At 57.0% G+C, this 22413-nt stretch overlaps 3 protein-coding genes across 3 annotated transcripts; all 3 read right to left on the minus strand.

The window, feature by feature from the left end:
* Window positions 1–196: 196 nt before the first annotated feature.
* On the minus strand, window positions 197–6177 carry LOC120315740. Its single transcript, XM_039360573.1, has 4 exons — window positions 5645–6177; window positions 4446–4503; window positions 3966–4011; window positions 197–3578 (listed from the first exon to the last, which is right to left on the minus strand). The coding sequence occupies exons 1-4, from the start codon at window positions 5996–5998 to the stop codon at window positions 197–199; spliced, it is 3840 nt and encodes a 1279-aa protein (XP_039216507.1). The 5' UTR covers window positions 5999–6177.
* Window positions 6178–6314: 137 nt separating this feature from the next.
* CLCN7 (chloride voltage-gated channel 7) lies at window positions 6315–16330 on the minus strand. The gene is made up of 25 exons (XM_039360289.1): window positions 16232–16330; window positions 14885–14956; window positions 14727–14798; window positions 14497–14562; window positions 13849–13981; window positions 13550–13659; window positions 13392–13472; window positions 13040–13102; window positions 12619–12702; window positions 12365–12458; window positions 12145–12209; window positions 11937–12053; window positions 11596–11650; window positions 11125–11185; window positions 10884–11022; window positions 10516–10609; window positions 10076–10245; window positions 9793–9844; window positions 9320–9447; window positions 8852–8937; window positions 8488–8620; window positions 8056–8115; window positions 7649–7825; window positions 7318–7398; window positions 6315–7169 (listed from the first exon to the last, which is right to left on the minus strand). Exons 1-25 carry the CDS (start codon window positions 16328–16330, stop codon window positions 7083–7085), a joined length of 2379 nt encoding a protein of 792 aa, XP_039216223.1. The 3' UTR covers window positions 6315–7082.
* A 779-nt stretch (window positions 16331–17109) lies between these two features.
* Window positions 17110–22405, minus strand: PTX4 (pentraxin 4). The gene is made up of 3 exons (XM_039360301.1): window positions 21906–22405; window positions 19141–19918; window positions 17110–18709 (listed from the first exon to the last, which is right to left on the minus strand). Exons 1-3 carry the CDS (start codon window positions 22044–22046, stop codon window positions 18069–18071), a joined length of 1560 nt encoding a protein of 519 aa, XP_039216235.1. The 5' UTR covers window positions 22047–22405; the 3' UTR covers window positions 17110–18068.
* Between the last annotated feature and the right edge of the window lie 8 nt (window positions 22406–22413).

The following is a 22413-nucleotide window of genomic DNA, read 5'->3' on the forward strand; positions in this document are numbered from 1 at the left end:
GCCGCGCTGCGCAAACGCACGAAAGGGGGCGTCTTCGTACGCATGCGTTCCCGCGTTGGACCGCCTTTGCTCGTCGCTCGTGGCCGGCCGGGAAGCAATCTCGCCCGGTGGAGCCCGCTGGAAGCCCGGAGGCCAGCTCCAGCTGAGGAGGCCGCGCCGCCGCCGCTCGCCCGTAAGGCACCCCCGGACTCGGCTGTCAAGCAAACGGTTTAATGGCCCGCGCCTCCCCCGGGCGGGCTTGGCCAGCGCCCCGACGCCGCCGTCTAGCCAGGCGACGCGGGCCGCCTCTCCGGGGCTCCCTGGGGCGGCGCTCGAGGCGGGCCACTTGCGGCACGCGGCCGTCGCTCATGTCCAGGATGCGCTGCGGTAGCGCCCAGCACCCGGTCCGGACGGCGGCCCCGCGGCGCTCCGGGGCCATGCAGACGTAGCAGAAGGGGCGGTGCGGCGGCGGCCCCCGTTCCTTCCCCGCGCCCGTCTCCACGCGAAGGCTCAGCCCGGCCCTCTGCCGCGGGCGCAGCGCCGCCTCCAGCCGCTTCTGCAAATGCAGGTTGAGCTTCTCCTTGGTCAGGTCCAGCTGGAGGAAGAGGCTGGCCCGCGTGATGGGCGCGTCCCGCTGCCTGCCCACCGCCTGGACGCCCAGGGAGAGGGCGAGCGCATCGCCGCGTGGTCCTCGTTCCCTGCCCTTCCGAGAGGTGCGCGCTTCCTTGAACCCTGCCGCTGCTTTTCCGTCCGCCTCGCCTCTGCTCTTGGCTCCCGCCAGGCTTTCGCCGGCAGCGGCTTCCCTCGGGCTGGGAGAAGATGGGGCAGCCCTGGCGGGAAATCTCTGCGCGCTCCTGGCCCGCCCAGCTGCGGTTCCTTCTCCCTCTGCCTGGGCTGCCTGCTTTGGGATAGCCGAGTAGTGCATCATTCCTTCCAGCTCTGCCGGTCGGTCCCCATCTCTCGCCCCCTTCTTGGGGGCCAGTGGGAGAGCCAAGTAATGCAACGTTCCTTCCAATTCTCCCTGTTGGTCCCCATCTTTTTTGCTTCCAGTCCCTGCTCCCGTCTCGGCGGTGGACACGTAGCGCATCTTTCCTTCCAGCTCTGCTGGTCGGCCCCCATCTCTTTCACTTCCTGTTGCTGCTTCTTTCTTGGGAGTCCCCGGGAGAGCCCTGTAACACATTATGCCTTCCAACTCTCCCTGCTCATCCCCATCTTTTTTGCTTGCCCCCTTCTCAGAGGAGGGTCTGTAATGCACCCTTCCTTCCAGCTCTGCCTGTTGATCCTCATTTGTTTTGCTTTCAGTTCCTGCTCTTGTCTCAGTGGTGGAGGTGTAGCGCATCCTTCCTTCCAGCTCTGCCGGTCGGACCCCATCTCTTTTGCTCCCCCCCTTCTCAGGGGACAGTGGGACAGCCCTGCAAGGCATCGTTCCTTCCAGCTCACCCCGTTCGTCCCCATCTTTTTTGTTTTCTGCTCCCTTCTTGGTGGTTGGTGGGAGAGCCCTGTAATGCAACGCGCCTTCCTGCTCTTCCTGATGGTCCCCATCTTCCTCGCTTCCTGCGTCTTTCCCATCTGCCTTTGCTCCTTTCTTAAGGGGAGCTGGGAGGTCCTGTAAGTTTGCAGCTTTCAGAGTCCTGATTTTACCCTCCGTTGTTTTCTCCTCCAGAGCTTTTTGCTTGCTGGTGCTGTCTTTACCAACTGCTCCCTGACTCTCAGAAGAAGGCATGGCAAGAGGCACTTTCTTAGACTGGATCCCTTCACCTGGTGCTTCTGCTTCAAAATGTTTCTGAGTGGGGACATCTCTAAGAAGCACTGCCAGTGACCAGTGAGGGGGTCCTTTGGCCTTTTTGGAGGGAGTGCTGGGAGCCAAAGACCTCTGCTTAAAGAGGTCTGTGAACTGCACATCTTGAGGCCTTTTTGCAGGAGCCAGGGGGATTATACGAGGGACCTGGGGCTTTGGAATCAAGAGAATTTGCTTTGACTCAGCCCCCCTGGGGGTCGTGGCCCTCTTCCTGGGAGTTTTCAAGACCAGTATGGGAGCAGGGGGCTTCTGAGGAATTTCTTTCACTGGGCCACTGGGACACTGTGTTGCCTCAGAGAGGGCCGGGGTGGCCTTTTCTGTGAGTCTGGAGTGCAGCTTTGGGATTCCCCAGGTGAAGACCATGTATTTGTGGCTGATGTTGAAGTCAATGATGCAAAGCGTCTCTTTGGCAACAAAGGCTAGCGAGAGGTCTTTGGGCCTTAAGAGTTTGTTGCCAAAACGGATCAACTTTGGCAGAGGCTTTATGGAAACGATACTGAAGGTGCGGAGGGAGTTCTCGACCATTTCAGGGAAGGCTCCCTTTTGAATTTCCACCATTTTCACTGTTAAATGGAAAAGCAGCTTCCGGAGTTTTTCTGGTTCCATTGAGAAAAGAACATAATTTGTTTGGCTTCTCTGGGAATCTCTTGTTTGAAGGCCTAGCTTCTCCTTGGGAGCAGGGAAGCCTGCTTTTCTGATTTCTTCTGGGTTTGCTTTGTGAAAAATGTAGTACCTGTTGGCTTTTGGAGATTCCTGAAAAGATTTCGTGTAGACAGCCAGAGCATTCCTGGGCAGGAGGGGAGGCCATGCTGGAGCTTCAGCGTTTAGTAAAATGTTTTGCATCGTTTTTTTAAGATCCCCACAGAAGGATTTTTTTTTCAGAGATTGAAACAGGTTCACAGAGTTGATGACCACAGTGGGAACTCCACACCGTCTCTGAACCATTTTCTTCTTGATGTGAAATTCCAAGAAGTTTTTACTTTTCTCATCCATTGCTTTCAGAACAGTCGGCGCTTCCTCTGAGTCGGGAGGCATGCCGCCCGCAGGGTCTGTGGTAGCCTTCGGCTGAGTGGCCTCTTCCTCTTTTTGAGAAGACGGTTCAGTGACAGATTTCTCCGTTGTTTTAGCAAGTTCCTCTTTCTGCTCTTTCACCCTGAAGTCAAGACACTGGATGGCCATTTGATCCAGCAAGGGGAGAGGCGAAGGTTTCTCTCCCACTTCCTCTTTATCCCCGATCCTCAACCTGGGGAGGGAGCTGGTGGCCGTGGGTGCCGGCAGGGGTCCCATACGGATTTCAAGAGATTTCTCCATCAAAATGACATGATCCTCCTTTTCAAAAGTGGAGCTCTGGACAAAGTTTATTTGTGCAAAAGACATCTGCGGGACTCCCTTAATTTCAGGATGACTTTCCGGAAGCAGTGGCGCACTTTTTATTTCAGGAAGTCTTTCTGGGAATAAAGGGAAAAATGATGGCCCACGTTGTTTTCTTTTCTTCAGAAAATAAAGATCTTCTGATTCTGAGGAAGAAGAATCAGAGCTGCTGGCTTCGGAAGCGTCCGAGGAATCGTGTGTTGCCCAGGAAGCATCTGTAGCCACACGACAGCGCAAGTTCAAGTGTTTTAGGAGCGGCAAGCAGGAGGAGGAGCTGGAGGAGGAGTGCTTTGGCTGAATCATGGTGGTCCTTAATAAAGGAGGTAGACACGGGTGGTACTTTTGGTATAAGTTCTCATTTTGACACACGCTTCTTGGAGTTTGATATGGATCGTAGGGATGTCTGTGGACCTGCCAAGGCAGGTCATAACTGTAGAAAGAAAGAGAAATCAGAATTTTCCTACACTGCTAGACAAGAAAACACTGTTTTCACTTATAGATGATCCCACTTATAAAAAATAATCACTGCATTTCTGCAATGTGCCCATTCCTACCCTGATGGGAAAACTTCCACCTTGGAAAATTCTTCGGACCTTATCTTGTCTGAAGAACTGTTGTGACTGTTTTATGATGCCCAGATAGGCGAAGCTGCCCGACCAGCTTCACTGAGCCTTCCCCAGCGACAACTGGAGCCCAGCCCCAGCCAGGTCCTCGCAGCTTTGCGTGGCCCCCACAGAGGAGTTTCTCTGCCATTACTGAGAGGACAGAAAGTGCAGTTGCAGAGAGTCTCCTACAAAGACAGTGAGATTTCACCTACCTTTCAAAATCAGATGTTAGTTGTCTCCCACAAACGCAGCTAGAATCTATAACCGGAAAAAGTATATATTTGGAATTTATTTTTACTTCAATCAACTTATAGAAAGTATTTTTAAAATATCCATGAAGCTGCCTTGACTAACTGCTACTGAAAAGAAAAACCTGCCAAGCGATCATCTTTAACAATGGGGAAAGAAGAGAATTGATGCTACCTTTGGAGCAGTCTTAAACCTGAGTTACACAACTGCAGGAATACAAGATTTGGCAAAAGGCCAGCTAAGTCAGCAAAATGGGAAGCTCTGCTGAGGCTGAGAAAAACCAGGGCAGGTTCTGAATGGAACCTGATTGGGGGGGGAGGGCAGTCCCATGGGCCATCGGCTCCCATTCACACCACAAACAGCCACCGATCCCTGGTGAACCTAAAGGTAATGCCATGGGCCCACCTCTACTCCAGGGAAAGATGAAGTTGGAATAAACATACGTTTTGCTTGTGTGGCTGAAAAGTCGTTTTCTCTCTCTCCTTCACACTCTGCTTCAGGCTGTAATGGGGAAAAAAGGTTACTGGGTTTCAAATTTTCTCATGGAGAAGGTGCATTCTGGCTTCCCAAAGGCTTAAAGCATGAGAAAAAACCCCCAGCAAACTTAATAAAAGTTGCCCCCTTCCAGTTTGGGGTACTGTCGGCAGCTTTCCTGCTTCAGTGCAAAGGAGAGACTCTCTGCGGCTCAGGGGCTTCTGGCCAGGCAGCCTTTTTGTCCAGGTGCCTTTAGCTTCTGTTGCCTGTCAGGTCCCATCTGGCAGCTCTGCGGAGGGCCTGGCTGAGTTAGCACCTGCTCCTTACAATTGTCTCTTTCGGTCCCATCGCAGCCTGCCAGGTCTCCTCTGGCCAAATGGGGGGGGGGAGTTTGATTTTGGCTTCGAATTTCCTTCCCCTGGACAAACACATGTAACATACTTTCTAAATGGAGATGGTTTATGTGGTTTGGATTTCTGTTATCAAATGTAGTTTTATTGTAAACCATGCTGACTTGTCCTTGTATGGGACAGTCAATTTCAGAAAAACCAGGATGCTTTGGGTCAACTCAGGCGCATCTAGGCCAACAACCTGCCCCTGGATAAACCCTCTCTCTGAAATGCATCTGGTCCCAGGTAGATCCACAACAAAATTAAGGGCAATGTAATTTGGTGTGACCTGTTTTAATACCATCCTTCCAATATTTGAAGGACACATTCTGTACCACTGAAAGATGGCCCCTCCATGTTCAGAGGCAGTCTACCCCATTGGCTTCCAGAGTCTCTTGCCAGCAATTGCTGACAGGAACCCGGAAATGGTGGGTGGGTGTCTGCTTTGATCCTGCAAGGCTGGTCCCACATTCTCAGCTCTGCTCAACTGACGTCCCCCTTCCAAAGCTCATAACGTGCAAGTGAGAGCTTCTAGTTACGATCTCCCTGCTTCCTCTTTCTGTCTCAGGACCGTTTGCAAACCCAGGCTCTCCATCTGCAACTACACGGTGGCCCTTAGCGCCATGTTCAGGCCGGGCTAAGCTCACGCAGAAAAGCAGTGGAGAAAAGTGGCTTTATGGGTGCTTTTGGTCAGCCAAGCCCTGGGCTGGTGGGTGTGCACGAGCTGCCCAGGACCACACCAGAGACTGCAATATGCTTAAGTAAAGCCCTCTCTTTACCAAGGGAGGAGAGCTGGGCTGTGCTGCGGGGCTCTCCGTTGCGACAGGCTGCCTAAACTGGGCTTGCCACCTGGCCAGGCAGGAGGAGGTCCAGATTTCAAAGCCCAGCCAGAGCAGCAGCAGGACTGCCCCGGCCAGGGGAAACCCCCATGTTGTCTCTGAGATCCAGCAGAAGCCTTGTGAACACAACATGTGTTGGAACTGGGACAGCAGGTTTCCCTCCGAGCAGGACCCAGCAGGGCCCTCTTTTCCATCTGCTTCCCGAGCAGTCCGGCTCCGGAGGGAGGGTCCCCCACTGAGGTCCTTCTGCAGCACCAGGGAACCAAGCACCAAGGCTGCATATGCAGACCTCATGGCCCATCCAGGAAGCTGCGCCCTCTCTCCATCTCTGTGCTTGTGGGTTGCCAGTGCGCCAGACAGGGGCCAAGGCTCCTGCCTGATGGGTCACAATAGGTCCCCTCTGGGAGCGGTCGCTAAGAGACCTGGCTTTGGAGCTGGGAACCTGCTGCTTGGCGGGGGGAAAGGACGAAGCTTCACACATCCTCCCTGCCACCAACTTCCACACCAGATTCCATTTTTGTTCTGGCTCAGTTTCTCTCATGCCCCAACCCCTCTTCACTCCATGGCTGGCACAGCCAGGGCGATAAGAAAAACCAATATCAGAAGGGAGAAAAACCTAATTCATTTTTATTTCGGCACAAAAAAAGGGCTTTTGAGGTACAGCTACGCATGCTGTAGAAGACAGCAAACATTCAAGGCCTCGCAGGGTAGAAAAAAAGAAAAAAACCTAAAGCCTTGGGAAAAGGGCTGCTGGTCGGCCCAATGGACCACGCCTGCCTCCTCCAACCGAACGGTGTCCGAACGCAAGAGGGGACACAAACTGCCCACAATGCCATCTGCACCCTTCAAGGGCAGAAACCGCCAGTCTCAGTGCTCTGAGCACATGGATCCAGGCCAGCCTCGCTTGGCCTGTTTCAACACAGAGAGAAAAGCTGGAAAAGAGCAAGTCTGGGTGATGCCCCACCCGAAGGCCAAGCACCCCCTCCTTGTTGGAGGGAAGGGAGCTGAAAGAGACGGGCTCGGGGCCTGCTTGGGGCGGTTCCTGCCTGAGGAGGGACTTGGAAGGCACAGTCGGTGAGTGATGGGCTAAGGAAAGCAGGCTGAGAACCTGAATGCGTGAAAGATACACGAAAGCCACACCAAGCCCAGGTTGCCGCAGGTCTGCCTGCTTTTGCCACTCTCTGAGCTGAGCTCTCTGAGGAGCCCGGAGCGTCCCCCACGCTGCACAGAGCAATGAAAAGGGTCGTGAGGAAGAGGGGGCAGCCAGGGGCGCAGCTTGAAGCGGGAGCCCCCGATGGGGCCTCTGTGCCGGCCGCCCTGCAAGAGAAGGGCCAGAGGGTTCCAGTGCACCGCTGAAGTCCTGAGCAGCCCAGCAAAGTCACGTCTTGGCCAGAAGCATCTCCTCGATGCCTTTCTTCCCCAGCCGATAGCGGGCCAGGTCCTTCCGGGTGACCAGCCCCACCACCTGCAAGGCAAGAGGGGCACACGTGCTCAGGCTGGGCAAGCACCCCCCCCCCATCTCAGGGCAAGGCGATGGGCCCAGCAGCTGGAGGAGCAGCTCCCTGCAAGAGACACCCCTCCCCCTGCTTCTTCCCACAGAGCTGGGGGCCTACCTGGTTCTGATTGTCCACAACCACCAGGTGGCGCAAGCCCAGGGCTCGGAAGAGCTTGAAGACCCTTGGGAGAGAGGCCTCCTGCAATCGGGACGCAGGCCGGTCAGAGGGAGGGAACGTGGCATGGAGGCCAGCAGGGTCCATCCAACTCCTTCCCTCCAGCAGCCCAGAGGTGAGCCCTCTCTCTCGAACCTGCTGCCCCTGCAGCCAGATGGGCCAGCTTGGGCCAAGAAACGAGATGCCCCTCCAGTTCGGGAACGTCAGGCCCCTTGCCAGGCATGGTCATAGCCTGCCCACTGGGGAAGCCCACAGCGCGCTCCAGGCCCTTCACCTGTGGCACAGCGTATGGCGAGGGGTTCATGAACTCGGTCAGGTCCATCATGCACTCGCGCTCGTCCTGGGAGACGTGGATGGACTGGATGGGGGGGAAGCGAGGGTAGGCGTCCCGGAAGTCCTTCAGCTTCAGCCGCCGCTGCCGCAGAGACAGGCTGGCCCGCTCCACAAAGACCTGCAGGGAAGCGGGAAGCATTCCTGAGGGGCAGCCCACTTGGCCCAGGCCGGAGGGAACGGACTGGTTCCCCTCCTAATAATGGCCCTGAGCTCCCCTTGAAGGCCTGGCTTGGGTGGCTGGTCGGGAAGCCCCTTCTCTGCCACAGCACCTGCGCTTCCCAAGCCCCACCAGCTCCCGCTGCACCCATCGGCCAGACCCCCTGCTGCCCCGATCCAGCGCACACCTACCTTGTGCTTCAGGAGCACAATCAGCTGGGAGCGCAGGATCAGGCCTCGCAGCCCCATCGTCTGCAACAAGAGAGGCTTTCCTGGGTCACTGCTGAAATTGGGGTTGTTCCCACCCCGACAATGGGGAGAGAAGAGAGGCCCATCCTGGCCCAACCCTCAGCAGATGCTGGATGCCAAGTGGCGCTGAGGGTTCCTTCACACACTCCACACACCCACCCCCCTGCGCTTTTTATCACAAGGGCTGCTTTGGGTTAAAAATATCTGAGAAGGCCTTTAGGAGACGAATCCCCAAATCTGGGAATAAAACCTTCCCACCATCAGCAAGCTCCGCCTGTCACGGCAGCAACAGCTCCCTGGGGTTTCACCCCAGCATCGCTCCCAGAAGCTTCTCTGCTCAATTGGGCTGCCAGCTCATGCCAGCCACTTTCCCACCTGGTCGCTGCCAGGGGTGCTCTCGACCACAGGGAAGCCATTGTGATTGGAGGGCGTGTCGCTGAGGATATCCACGATGGTCCCCACTTTCTCAGTCTGCCGCAGGCAAGTGACTGGGGTGCTCATCACCTGTCTGTAGGGAGGACAGCCCAGACTTACACTTGACCCAAGGGGAGCCATTGGGGTGCAAGTGGGAAAGGCTCTCGGCCAGATGTTTTTCCCACCGGGAACCCTGGGGAATAGGCCCTCACTCATCACAGGGACGGGAGGGGCCTCCCTCCACCACACTGACCTCTTCCAGCACCTCTTCCCTCCTCCAGCCAGACCTGCAGGGAGCCCAGCGAGTGTCGGCTAGTCAACTTACGTGGCAGTGAACGAGTGCGAAGTGACTGGTGCCTCCCAGTGTAAGAAGGGGACACTCTGGAGCTGGATGTGCATATCATACAAGCCCTGGAATGGGGGCAGGGGGAGAAGGGGGTGTGAAGATGGGTGAGAGAGACCCTGAGGCGACGAAGGGAGATGGGTCGGGGTCTACAAGCAGAACGAGCCCCCGGGTGTTCCTGGCAGACGTTCCCCAAGCTTTCCAAAATAATTCTTTTTGGGGAAGGAACATGCAGGCTGTGATGACAGTCCTGCCAGACAGACACTGGAAAGTCTGTGCCGACAGTCGGGAGGGAAAACTGAGTCACAGAAGGTCCCATCTGGCCTGAGTCATGCCAATGTGGGCTGGAGGTTGGCGCCATGGGATTCCCGCCGTGGGCATTCCCTGGGATAAAATGCTTCTGGGTCTCTTGACCTCCCGCCAGAGCTCTTCAGGGGTGCAGCCCCTCACCTCCGCAAAGAAGTCCCCCACGATCTTGGCCGTCATCAGGACCAGCATGATGGGGAACCCGTAGGTGACGTTGCCTGTGGCCTCCATCATGATCACAGTCAAGCTCAGTGTCATCCTCACGATCCCTCCTGGAAAAGAGCCCCCATTGGCACTTCTCCTTCCTCCCCCAGGAAGAGCCCTGCTGCCTCGTCAGGCACGATGGGCATTTTGGCCACCAGGAGCCCAAACAGCCAGGAGGTTCCTGACTTGTCCAGAGCTATTTGCCCACCCAACTGGATGGCTGGGATGATCCCGCCAGAGCGACGGAAGGGCCCAGACTGAGCCTCCCGGCCTGGCTCTGCTCCTCCCAAAGAGCCAAACTTAACCACCCCCACCTCCACATGCACACCAGAACTGGGCTCTGCGCAAGCACAGCCAGGCCCCTCCCTCCCCTGTGGAGGCCTTGGAAAGGGGCCCACCGCTTGGGCACTCACCCAGCTGTGCTGCTGCTCCCATCAGCGCGTACTTCCCTGGGTCAGCCCTGATCTGGAAGCCAGAGAAAAAGCAGGCAGTGGAGCAGATGGGGCTCTCCTTTACCCCATGAGCCCCCATAGTGCGGGCGGAGGGAACTGACGCCAGGATCAGCACAAGGCAGCCCAGACACACATCCTGGGCTCCAGCCAACCCCTGCAGTGAAGCTCGCCTTTCTGATCCCCACCTGTGACCCAGACTCTCAGGAGTCTCCCGGGTCTGTGGGGAAAGGAGCCCAAGGCTTACCAAACCATTGGGAATGTAGGACAATGAAATGCCAAAAAGGCGGCCCCAGGCAGCACCGATCAGCAGGGAAGGGATGAAGACGCCCGCAGACACCGTCAGCCCATAGGTCCAGCAGGCCAGGAAGAAGTACACCAGGGTGAACAAGCCCAAGGTCATTGGGTCATAAGTGCCTGGGGGGAAACAGAAGACCCTCACTTCTCTCCTCTCCAAGAGAAGTGGGGGGGGGTGAGCTGGGCCCCAGTAAAACCCTGATGGCAGCTCAATTGTGGAAGACTAAGAAGGCTACGCTGAGTGGTTCGGTTCTGCTTAGCAGCCACCTTGGCTGGCAAATTGTGGCTCAAGGTTGACGCGACCCGAGGCATCAAGGCAGCTCCTTGTGCCCTAGTTAAGAATCCCTGCTCAGCCCCGTCCACCTCTGTGTTGCGGCAGAGGTGGCTGACCTGGAGGGTCGTGGAAGAGGCGGACCACGCTCTTCTCGGGGGTGTTGAAGAAGGCAGCGGCCATCGAGTTGTACTGCCCATCAGGGCAGAAGAGCTGGTGAAAAGGAAAAGGGGAGGAAGAGGAGAAACCTGTTACTCTCATACTCTCAAAAGCAGAAGCATCAAATTCTAGTGGAGCCTCAAAACTGAAGAGGACGCTTTGAACCCATGGCCAGGCTGGCAATACCTCTCCCCGCCCACCCCTCTGGGTTTAAAACTCCAATCCTTCTTGCTGAGCTGTTTGCCCACCTGTTGATCCTAAGCCTGGGGCCCATCCGCAACAACTCCTTCCAGCGTTTAACAACTCCCCCCCCCCCGCAAGCCCCTACCTGCAGCGGGTAGGCCATGCTGTTGTCCTGGAGAGGCTGGCAGTCTGTGGAACTGTAGATGAGGACAAAGGCAATCGCTGCCGTCACGGCCCCCACCAGCACGGACTCGACCACCTGCAGGCACGGGCGGTGGATGTATCTGGGGAACCGAGGGGGGAAAGGCAGGTGAACCAGAGGCTGGATGGGACAGGGCAGCCCCCGAGAGGCCAGAATCAGAGGCTGAGCCCCACCAAGGTCTCACCTGATCCGGAACATCGTCAGCCAGTAGTTCAGAGCATTGAACGTGGCACCAAGGATCCCCCCTGCAGTAGGAAAGAGACAGAGGCAGGTCAGAAAGGGACCCGGCATGGACCCCGGTACTCTGCCTCTAGGGCGCAAAGCATCCCTGCGGGATCTGGAGAGCCCGGAATCCCCCCACCTCTTCTGCTTTCATCCTCTTGGCTGGGCCAGCATCACGTCTGCAGGCCTCAGCCATGCAGACTTGCGGAGGACAGCTTGCTCGTGAGCAACAGGGGAGGAGAGGCCGGAGGTGAAAAAGCACGCCTAACAAATGGTCCCCGTATTTGCTGGAGACTCCGCAGGCTGTCAAGGGGGGCACAGCCGCATCGCCGGTGGGGACTCTTCCCCAAAAGGCCCGGTGGGGCCCAGTGGCCAAGTGAGACCAGCCGTGAAGTCAGCCAAGCCAGTTCTCCAGGCCAAAAGGGCTGCTTACCCAACACACCAATGAAGATGAAGATGGGGATTTCTTGGAACGTGTACCCCATTTTCTGAAACAAGGAACAAAAAGATATGAATGCCAGGAACGCTGGGGAGAGTCTGTGGCCCAGGACCCAGCAACTGCCTGGCACTGCCCCCCTGCCCCCAGCAGCAGACCCTCCGCCCACCTGAGGGGCAGCAGCAACCAAAGCAGCTCCAGGGCTCTACCACTTGCTCCAACACCAACCCACGCCCCCCCGCCAGTGCCCAGGCTTCCCTCCCCCCAGAACAAAGGGACACCAGGTAGCTCTGGCTGGGCCTCGAGTCTTGCTGGGAAGGATGGGATGGAGGCCCTACCTCGGAATCGAACCTGCCAAAGTTGATGAGGCCGGGGCTGGAGAGATCCAGGGGGTTGCCCTTGTAGACGCTGAGAATGGAGTTCAGGGTGAAGGTGGAGATCATGGAGGCAAAGAACTGCGGGGGGAGAGAGGAGAGGAGGCGGGCAGCAGGGAGGCCCTCGGGGGAGCTGGGCCCCTGGGCGCAGCCCCCTCCCCTCGGCACTTACAATCCGCCAGGTCAGGAACTGGTTCCAGAAGGAAGCGCCTTCTTCCAAGCTGAAGAGGACCCCACCTGTCACGGAGGGGAGGGGGCACAGGTGAGCAGGCACCCATTCCCCAGGGCAAGGCTCCTGTGGCCCTCACTCTGCCCAGCTCTTCCTAGGCATCCGGAGAGGGGCCCCGTCTTTGCCAAAGAGAGGCTTAGGGAGGGAGAAGGAAAGGCTTTACCACCAGGGGCCCCAAAGGCAGCTGAGACACCGGCGGCAGCTCCGGCCGAGACAAAATCCCGCTTCTCCGTGTCCCTCCGGAAATACTCAAAGATCTGCGGGTCGACAAAGCGAGGAGTTTGTGTGCAGGTAGGACACACCTGGCCTCTCCTGCCCAATGAAGCTCCCGGGCAGCCCCCCTGAAGGCCGGCGTCTTCAGCCCAGACCTTGCAGCTCCCACACCGCACCCAGATCTTGGGGAGCGAAGCTACTGACCCTGAAGTCCCTCTTCAAGGAAGTCGAGCGCCCTTGAGAAATGCCAGCTGCAATGACAGCCCCCGAGTGGATCATCGGCCCTTCCTGGGAGTGGAACACAAAGGGTCAAAGAGGCTTTTGGACAAGAGGGGGAACCCTGGAAGACGGAGCCTGGGCAGAGGAAGGCTCTCTCCAGTTGGGAATACCCATCCTCACTTACTGCTCCACCCAAACCAGCAGCCTGGCATCCATCACGCTCCTCTTAGCCGTTTCCCCCTTCCCTTGTGGGGCTGACTGCACCAAAGGCAGGCATCAGTTCATTCAGTGCCACAGCTGAACCAGGGTTGTTGGGGGTGCGGGGGGGGGGGGGACGGCAGGAGGACTGTTTCCCAGCACCCCCTTGCATCAAATCAATAGGGCAGCTCCTGCCCTCCTCCTTTACCTTCCCCACTGCCAGGCCTCCAACCACGGAGAGGATCACGCCACAAACTTTAACCATCAGGGTCTGCAAGGGGAGCACACAGGATGCCACGGGTCAGGGCAGCTCTGCTCTCCCTTCCAAGCTAGGCAGCCACAGGGCTGAGCAGGTGCCAGACTCCACAAGACCCCAACCCAACCCTTGCCAGAAGCATTTCTGCACCCCAAAAGGGACAGTCCTCCCAGACTCGCTGCTGCTTGGCTGCCAAAGCCCCCAGCTTGGAACACCACATGACAACTCTTCCTCATCAAAGCGAAGTCGGTCGGTGTGTGTTCTTGCGGAGAACCACAACACAACCAAACCCTACGCTCCTGACCTTCAGCCGAACCACGTGGGGGATCTTGACTCCATTCAGGTAGCACTTGATCTGTGGAATTCCGCTGCCGGCGGCCACGGGCTGCAGAGACAAAGCATTCGGTCACGGCGGCCCAGCTGCCACCACGGAGGGTGTGTGCCAGCCGATCGAGGCCTCACCTCCAGAAATGCAACAAGGATGGAACCGGCCATCACACAGCCTGCGTTCACAGTGGCCCAGAGAAGCAGAGAGAAGGAGAGACGTCCCGTCTCGGTGAATTTGTCAATATCTGGGCAAAAATAAGCTTAAAGGAAAAACAGACAGATGCCGATTGGGTTCAGGTTTTTTTAGTTTGGAATCCATGTTTATAGACCTGGGAGGAGGCGTGGAGGGGAGGAGAAGGAAAACGTCTTGGAAGAGGAGGAATTCCCCTGCAGCTAGAACCCCCCACCTGCCCCATTGCACCCCTCAAGGATACTGCCCTTCACCAGTTTGTACTTGAGTCCAGCTAAGGTCTCCACCATGATGTCGATGAAGCAGGCAACCAGCCCGGTCAGGATGCCGATCATGGCACAGATGAACCAGCGCTGAATTTCCACTGTCCGGAATGCCTGTATAGTTGGGGGGGACGGTGATCAGAGTCCAATCCCCCCCTTCTCAGACAGGCTTTGATGTTTGCTGCACAGTGGTCCAGAAGGCAGCATGGCCACTGACAAAGCAAGGTTCTAGCTCTGACATTACCTTTACCTGAAAGCCATTGATGTGGGCAAACCAAGGTCTCCCTCCTTGTTCTATGTGGGTGGGCCTCCCCCTCCCCCACTTTCAAGGCTTAGCTCAGCCCTCTGCACCCTCCCTCATTCCTGGCAGAGCTGATTAGGACTGGGGACCCAGAATCCAAAGCTAAATTTGGCTGCCAGAAGTCCCTTTCCAGTCTCGGCCGCAGGAGCAGCTGAGAACGACATTAGGAAGCCAGGGAGAATCGCCCCCACCCCCAAAAGAAGGGAGAGAGGATCCCGGAGCTGTGGCTGCAGCAGGGAGAGTTTCCACTGGTTTCCCCTTGAGGTTCTTCAGAAGTGCAGATCCAAGGAACGTAGCCGATGGTTTGCCCCAGGAGAGGCAGGCTCACCGTGTGGTTAATTCTCTTCTCCTCTTCCAAGAAGAGCTGGTTCTCACAGTTGTCATAGTCCAAGCTCTGCAGGGGGCCAAAAGATGGAGAACCCCTTCAGGAGAAGTGGACACCCCCAGCCCAGTTACAAAGCACCAGCTTTGCCTCCGGCTCACTGGAAGAAGGGCTCCCTTTCCAGGGTGACCGCAACCCCACCCCAGGCCCTTCCCAGGAAGAACAGAGGCACTCACTTCGTACTTGAGGGAGAGAAGCTTGTCGTTGTGTGGAATCTCGCTGGGGAGGGACCGAGGGGCCTCTGTTTCCTGCAAGGACTCAGAATTCAAATCAATCAAGACTCTGGATTTAGCCACATTCTACTGCCCCCCCTCCCACCAGATGTCTTGCTCACCGTGCTCTCGTGATCCCCAAGATCCACATTGCTCAGGCGCCCAAATCGCAAGGAAGATGAAGAAGGGCTCAGCTGCAGAGGCAAAACACATCTGTCTTGCTTGAGCTGCCCAGCTCCTTTCGGGGCTGAAAGGATCCAGGGCAAACACGCTTTATCCCTGGGAAGCCCAACAGCTCCGCAGGCAGCAGGGCTGTTTTATCAACAGCATGTGGGCTGCACGAACAATTATTACATTTCCCTTTTCAGCCCTGAGCGTGTGACATTCCAGCAGGGAATGAAAAGCCTCGTTCTGCTACACTGGGAGAAAGATGGTGGGGGTGGGGGGAAGAGGAAGGAAGAGCAGAAAAGTCATGGGAAACAGATTCACAAAGCCGCTGCAGACCTGTTGTCTGTGCCCAGTCGGACAGTGCTTGGGGCATTGGCATCTCAGCCATTCCCGGGGAGCATTTGTGCCACTCTCTGAATGAGGGATTTGTTTCTGGAGGGGCCCCAAATGGTGGCTGGCACAAACAACCTTTGCCTGTCAGCTTTGTGGCAATCCGTGGGCAGTTTCCGATAACTGGCCTGCTTTGGCTATGACCGAAGGATGCAGGACAGGCAGATTGAAATATTTCAATTTAGAGCAATATTTTAGGCAATAGAGAGACTGTTTCGTGAAACTGCTGTATGTTGGTAGTGTCAACATGCTGAAAAAGAGCCAGAGCTAGCCAGCTTTCAGAAACTGCCCACAGATTGCCACCAAACTGATGGGCAAAGGATTGTCTGTGCCACTTGGGGCCCCTCCAGAAACAAACCCCTCATCCCAGAGAGTACAGAGAATGATACAAAGGCTCCCCAGGAATGGCCAGGATCCCAGTGCCCCAAGCGTTGCCTGACTGGGCACAGGAAACAGGCATGGGAGGGATTCCAGGAGCGCCACTGGATCGCCAACGGGCATCACCTTGGCAGCCTCTCCCAGGCCCTCAATCCCAGAGGCTGTTTGGCGCCTTTCTCCCATCTTCAACTTCCAGGCCGCTTTCCCTCTCCTGGCCAAGAATGTCCCGGCCACCAGCTTTGGACGGCAGGGCTTGGAGGACGGCTGTCCCTTTAGCTATGGGCAAGAGGCTAGTCTTTGCTGAGCCTCAGGGACCCCGGGCCAAGGTTGCTTGGAAGCACAGGCGTGCGCCATTCCCTGTAGGGGTGGGAAAGGCATTCTACACATGCTCAGAAATCTTACGAAACGCTCCTGAAGGCTCAAATCCCCCAGCCCCGCCTGTCCCCGGACCAGGAGCCCAGCTGGCCGCGCCATGGGCTTCGCCCCGCCCAGCGATAGACTTCTCCTGGCCACGGAGGCTCCGCCAGCCTCACCTGCCCGCTCGTGCCGTTCAGCAGCGGCGTGGTCTCGCCCCGGCCCTCGGCCTCTCCCTCCCGGCCAGACCACGACACCCGGGTCGCTACGTTCGCCATCGCCGCTCCGCAGGCCGGCCGACTCGAGAGCAAGCGAGCGGCGATCAGGTGACTTGCCGCAGCTGGCGAGACACGTGATCCGCCCGCCTCGCCTGCCCCGGAGCATCACGGGGGATGGAGTCACCGGCATCCGCCTTGCCCTGCCTCGCGCCCCTCTGCGTCGGGATGCTCGTTCCTCGCTGGACCCGCCGCCGCTTGTCAGCCAGCGCCCGGCCGGGCCGCCACCCGGGACTGCGCGCCTCTGCGCTTGCAGCTGAGGGCGCAGCGTCCTTGCCGGGGAGCCCGAGCCAGGCGGGGAGGGCGCACAGGCGGCGGGCTGACTCGGGGACCGGGGTTTTCCGGGCCGGGAGGAGCCACCTCTCCTTCCCCACCGGGTTTGCCAGGGAGGGGTGGCGGTCGCCCGGGTTCCCTCTGCTCGCTCGCTCGCCCGCCCGGCGCCCTTCTGAAGGGCGGGGAGGACAGCGATGCCCCTTTCCCGAGGGTGTTTTTTGATGTGGCGACAAGATGAGGCGTTGCGAGGAATGAGCATTTTGGAAAGACCCGGTGGAGGGTCCAGCAGCCGGCAGCTCCCTGGCGGGGCAGCTTCCAAAGCTGGCCCTCCTTCTTCTCCCGCGGGCTCCCCAGCTGCAGCGCCCTCAGACGGAGCGCTGGCAGGGCTGGTCCCAGTTCTGGAGCATTGTCTGGTCTTTTATTAAAAAAAATAGGGAAAGTCAAATTTTTAAGCTCCGTCACACTGAATACTTTTTACTTATTTGATGGAAAAAGTGGGATGTCCTGGGTCTTGAATAAATATTTATTGCTCCAAGTCAAAACCCTAGTTTTCAACCATGAAATTAATTGGTTCTCTCTAGTACACAAGCTAAGCAACGCAGGGAATCACAATTGGTGCCAGAAATGTAAGAAGAAATCCTCATCTTGGGAGAAACTAGTGTACTTTATCAACAATGCCCACCATCTTTTTTTTATAAAAAAAATTATGAAAATTGCAGACGAGGAAAGTTTTTTGTCCAATCTCCTACCCCCGCCTCCAGGCCAGAAGGAAGAAATTGGAACACCAGACAGATGAGTGATGAACAGTTCCCGTCCCTTGCACAAATATCCTGGAAATCGGCAATGCGTGAGCCTATTTTTCCTTATTTCTGCAGTTGTGCAGTTGGTGTAACCTGGCGCCTGATGCTGCTGTTTGAGCAGGGGAGACTGGCTGGGTGACTTGAGCCAGAGTGCCAGCTATCCTGCCCCAGGCCCACCACCCGTCCCTCACTTGGGTGGTATGAACTACTGGTGGCCAGTCAGTCTTGGAGTCCGGAGTCAAAGGGGCTGAGGTGAGGGAGAGCAGGGGAAGCTCCCCCAACCGAAACAGGTGGGACGAAGACCATCCTAGGAAATACTGTACAGATGCGCCAGTCCTGCTTTGGGGCTTGAATGGCTTCTTCTAAGGGAGGCCTAGAGCAACTTTGGGGTCTCAGCTGCTGCCTTCAGGTTGACTCCGGCCCAGTGGTGGGATTCAGACAGTTCGCACCACTTTGGCAGAACTGGTAGCTAATTTTTTGTTGCCCAGGCCCAGAATGGACTTCCGGAAGCAGCTTCCACACAGAGAACCGGTTGTTCACATATTTGAATCCCACCACTGCCCGTTCCCTTTGGCAGGGTCCCTTCTCTGGAGAAAATCCAACTGAGCTCATTCTGCGGTGAGGGCAGGGATGGTGGGCAGCCTCCGAGGCTCCCGGGGGGGGGGAGTTCACAGGCAGTGCTCAAGGCAGGGGCAGTCTACCTTCTGCACAGAACCGCTGAGCATGGAGACGTTGGCCAAGGTGAGCACCGTCCCAGGGGGCAAGTCTTCTCCGAGGGCAATGCTAGAGACCTCCCCAGGCAGCAGCACTCGGCCCCACATGGCAAAGCCCGCCAGGAACCCCACAAATGATTCAGAGGATTCGAACCCTCCACCAAGCGTGTCTTGCTCCTGGCCAAGGAGCAGCGACCCTTGGGGCGGAATCTCATAGCCCTTCTGGAAGTTGGAGCCCAGGGAGGCCAGCCGACGGTCCAGGTAGAACCAGTAGCGCCCCTGGAGGGAGGACCAGATGACGCAGATGTGGTGCCACCTGCCGTCCAAGACGGCCCCCACTGGCAGTTCCCGGAAAGCGGGGTCGCCAATCACAAAATGGATGGAGTTTCGGGGGGCAGCGTCCCTGCCATGGAGCACCAGCTTGTTGTCGTTCTCCTCTGTGGCATACGACAGGATGGTGCCCAGGTAACGGGCGCTGGTCCTCACCCAGCTGCAGAGGCTCAGTTCCAGCAAGCTGGTCTGTAGGCCGGGCTGGAAGGCTACGAAGTTCTCGATGGAAGCGTTGGGGAAGACCAGCATGGCATCCACGTTGCACCCTGCAGGGAAGAAAAAGCAATGGGGCGACACAGCCGATTGCAGCTCTGGGTCACCACAGCTTGGGGCTCCAGTTCGGAATTTTACTTCAGGTGGTGACAGTTACATTGAAGATGTTCAATCTAAAGCGTGCATGTCACTCGGGGCCTAGACAATATTTAAAATGCCTACAGCAAATAAAATACAAAAAGCAAAGTACAATGCCAAAGCACCTCCAAGTTAGAAGCAGGCAGAAGCAGCAACAGCTTCTAAGTCCGCACAAGTGTCTCCCCAAAAGGAAAGTTCCACCTGTGGAAACAACTTGGCCACCTGAGGCAGAGGGCTGAAGGGTGGCCTTTGGCCAGATAAGCCTCCAGCGCATTTTAAGGCCGAGAAAGGCCACTGCATCAAAGTTTAAGGTGCCTCGCAGCATTCATGCATTATCTATACCTACTTGTTCCTGGTTTCCGAGGCCTTCCTGGAGGCTTCTCCTCTGCAGGGGCTTTGGCTGGGCCATGGGGCAGTTGTTCCAGGATCTGCTGCTCAGGTGAAGAGGCCGGACCCAGATCCACCTGAAGCGGGGAAGCCTCCTGGCTCAGAAGGGAGCTCCTCTGCAGTGCCACTTGGCTCTTGGCCAGGGCCTCCAGGTCGCCCCCCTGCTGGCGATGCCTGGCACCCAGCTTCTTCAAGGTGGGGCTCTGCCCTCCAGCCGCCTCTGGTGCTTTCTCTGTACCGAGGCGACGGGCTGCAGTCCAAGGAGTGGACAGCGCCTCCTTCTGCTTAAGACTCTTCAGCCTTCGCTTGATGTTGCCCAGCTTGCTTTCCTGGCTCCGGAGGGCATCCTGCAGGCTCTCCAGGGCCTTCTGCAGACTCCGCTGCTGGACAGCCACGTGCTGGAAGTCCTGCCGGTGGCTCTTGAACTCCTGGGTGAGGTTGGACAGGCGGCTCTCCTGCTGCCGCCTCGGCTGCTGTTGCAGCGTCTCCTGCCAGGCCTCTTCCAGGGCTCGGATCCTCAGCGCTTGCTTCTTGCCACTCCTTCCCAGCTTCTCTACCCAAGCCTGTAAGCGATGCAGCTCCTCCTGGCTGGCGGCCCGGGACCCGTTGGCCACCAGCTCCAGGCTCTCCTGCTTCTGCAGCAGCTGCTCCATCTTGGTGTGCAGACTGTGAGACAGGTTGTAGTTCTCTGCCATCTCCTGAAGGCGCATCAGGGTGACCTCCTGGAACCCTCGGAACTGGGGAACAGGAGTCCAGTCAGGCCCCTCAAAGCCCAGGGCAGAGGGGAGGCCCAGGACAACAGCATCGGGAAACGGGCGGGGGCAAGAAAAGTGGGATCCGTTCCTTCCTAGGACAGGCGCAGGCATGATAGCACCAAGAGCCTCGGGGCCCTTCATTTGGTGGGGAAGCCAGAGAGGAAGGGGGCAAAAGCCCAGGACTGAAGGCCCGTTTCCTGCCTGTCCTTGCAGCCTCACTCTACGGCACCCCACAGCATTAGAAATGTGCATTTCTGAAGGTGTCCAGAAGTGGAACTAAGACTATGGCTTCAAGCATTGCGCAAGATGCCCTCTGAGAGCAAAAGAAAAGGACCAAGTCAGGGTCCCAAAACAAGAACAAAATGGGGGAGTGTTCCCTTCCAATACCTACCGATGGTGTTGAACTAATATAGAAAGTTTCTACGAAGCCTTTAGACATGTCCTTGCATGAGGACACCGGCCAGCGGCCAGATATTTGGACCAAAATACATCATTATATTTTTCCACCAGCTTCATTGGAGCTACTGAGTAATCTCAACTATATTTAGGAAGTTGTATTTTTACAATAACAAGTACAATTATTTATAGCACTAACTGAAAATGGTTGGTGAGTGTAACGTTCAATGTGTTAATTTTGCTCTTTCGGGTGGCAAATATTTCATTGTTTTGAAGTTTTGAGATATCCCGAGATTGTTTTCTTGTCTTCTCCTGAAATCGTCGGGCAATTTGTGGCAATCTGCATTCGTTCATGTGCCCTGGCTACTCTCCCTCAGCCAGCTCTTCTAAATGTGGACCACCATTCCTCTTACTCCCAACTATCACGGGGAGTGGACACAATGGCTGTACTTGATGAGATTTGCAGTACAAGAGTGGAGGCCCAGGCTGGCAAGAAAGCCCAGACCCAGGAAAGACTTTCACAAAATAGCCTTCTTTAAATCCATCCAAAAATGCAGAAATATATTTTGCTGGGCCAATATCTGTGGCTAATCTTAGCCTAAAATGGCCTCTGGCAAAACCTGAAACGCTTATATATCACACCACCAGCTGTTGTCACTAACTTTTGCAGCGAAACATGACCTGGGTCTGAGCAAGGGAGGAAGGGAGCTGGAGCCACAATGGGGTGTGAGTTTTGAGCATCCCCCAGCAGTCTCCCAGGCTGTGGGAACCCAAGGGAACTGTAATAAGAAGGAGGATTGGCAACTCCCCCCCCCCCATTATTGCCTGTTGGGACCTGTAAAATTGGGAGCTTTTCTGAGCTTCAGTTCCTCCTTTATTTGTCCTGAAATGGTTCCATCACTTTATTTATTCTTGCCGATTATAGCTGGTTGTCAGGCAGACATCGCCAGGCTCCCTTTTTCCTCTGGGGACCCCCCTTTTCTATCCAGTTGGATCTGGCTGGAAACAGTCCCCTCCCCTCAAGCTGGTGGTTGTTGGGGCTCAAGAACAGAAGGGACTTAAGGGACTCAATGTGCTTGGCTCGCTTATTTGTTGCTGGTTAAGAAAAGGAGAGCTCGGATAGCAGAATAAGTACCATATAATAAGCTCGGGTCAAAGCTGGCAACCGAGTTCAACACGCTGCCTTTTCCTGCTCCCGAGTCCATCATTCTGGCCCGATTTTGCTGGCCTTTTGTATAGTGAACTCGTTGAAAACGCCCCCTGGAAAAAGTGACCCTCAACACACAAAGAGGAACTTCGAAGGGGAGAGCAGGAACCTCCTTCGCCGTCGCGTTTCAGGAGATCAAAGCCAAGCAGAAAGTCTGACTAAAGAGGAGGCCAGCAGTGGAGACCGGGCACCGCGTCCTCCCCCGGGGGGAAAGGGGATTCGGCTGCCCGGACCGTCTGCGCTTCTGGGGTCAGAAGCGGAATATACGCGGGAGGCTTCCCCGTGGACTCCCGTCGGGGCGGGAAAAGGACCGGCGCCCGCTCTGACCGCGGACAGGGAAGGGAAGGAGGGAGCAGAACGGCTCACCTGGGCTTCCAGGCGCCGGAGCTTCTCGAAGAGGGGTCGCCGCGGCTCAGCTGCCCCCGGGGTCTGCAGCAGGGCGCCCCGCAGACAGGCGGCCGCCAGGACCAGGGCCACGGGCACGAACCTCCCCGCCGCCGCCCGCATCCCGAAGCCGCTGCGGATCCCAGAGAGACGAGCCTGGCTGGCACGAGCGCCTGGCCGTGCCCGGAATAGACCAGGCCCGCTGGGACCCCGGAGCCCCCTTTAGCTGCGCCGCGGGAGGGAGGGGGGAGGGAGGGGCAGAGGGAGCGCGATCCCAGCCCGCGGGGACAGGACGGGAGGCCACGCGATGCTGCGTCGCGCCGAGGGCTGTTGGGGGCGGGCAGGAGACAGGCGGAACGAGTCAGGTCGGACGGGACGGGGGACACCCCATCTCAGGAAAGACCCCGGGGCCGCAGGAGGCAGCTGTCCGCAGGGAGGAAAGCGGCGAAAAGACTCCCCTCCGTGGCTCAAGCGCCAGACGCCGCCACGA

The sequence above is a fragment of the Crotalus tigris genome, unplaced genomic scaffold (genome assembly GCF_016545835.1).
Source record: "Crotalus tigris isolate CLP2741 ecotype Arizona unplaced genomic scaffold, ASM1654583v1 scf7180000019173.45859301935:6455823, whole genome shotgun sequence".
In the NCBI taxonomy this organism is placed as follows: Eukaryota; Metazoa; Chordata; class Lepidosauria; order Squamata; family Viperidae; genus Crotalus; species Crotalus tigris.

What these genes read in the sequence shown, in the direction of transcription:
- CLCN7 (XM_039360289.1), bottom strand. Translation starts at nt 16,330, where the DNA reads ATGGCGAACGTAGCGACCCGGGTGTCGTGGTCTGGCCGGGAGGGAGAG. An exon ending in TTCTCTCCCTCAAGTACGAA is followed by an intron (nt 14,563 to 14,726) that starts GTGAGTGCCTCT and finishes GGCCCCCTGCAG; the next exon opens with AGCTTGGACTATGACAACTG. An exon ending in GCACCCCTGGCAGCGACCAG is followed by an intron (nt 8,116 to 8,487) that starts GTGGGAAAGTGG and finishes CTCTTGTTGCAG; the next exon opens with ACGATGGGGCTGCGAGGCCT.
- LOC120315740 (XM_039360573.1), bottom strand. Translation starts at nt 5,998, where the DNA reads ATGAGGTCTGCATATGCAGCCTTGGTGCTTGGTTCCCTGGTGCTGCAG. An exon ending in AGCCCAGCTCTCCTCCCTTG is followed by an intron (nt 4,504 to 5,644) that starts GTAAAGAGAGGG and finishes TCCCCATTACAG; the next exon opens with CCTGAAGCAGAGTGTGAAGG. An exon ending in TTCAGCCACACAAGCAAAAC is followed by an intron (nt 4,012 to 4,445) that starts GTATGTTTATTC and finishes TTCCGGTTATAG; the next exon opens with ATTCTAGCTGCGTTTGTGGG.
- PTX4 (XM_039360301.1), bottom strand. Translation starts at nt 22,046, where the DNA reads ATGCGGGCGGCGGCGGGGAGGTTCGTGCCCGTGGCCCTGGTCCTGGCG. An exon ending in TCCGGCGCCTGGAAGCCCAG is followed by an intron (nt 19,919 to 21,905) that starts GTGAGCCGTTCT and finishes CCTGTTCCCCAG; the next exon opens with TTCCGAGGGTTCCAGGAGGT. An exon ending in GCCTCGGAAACCAGGAACAA is followed by an intron (nt 18,710 to 19,140) that starts GTAGGTATAGAT and finishes TCTTCCCTGCAG; the next exon opens with GGTGCAACGTGGATGCCATG.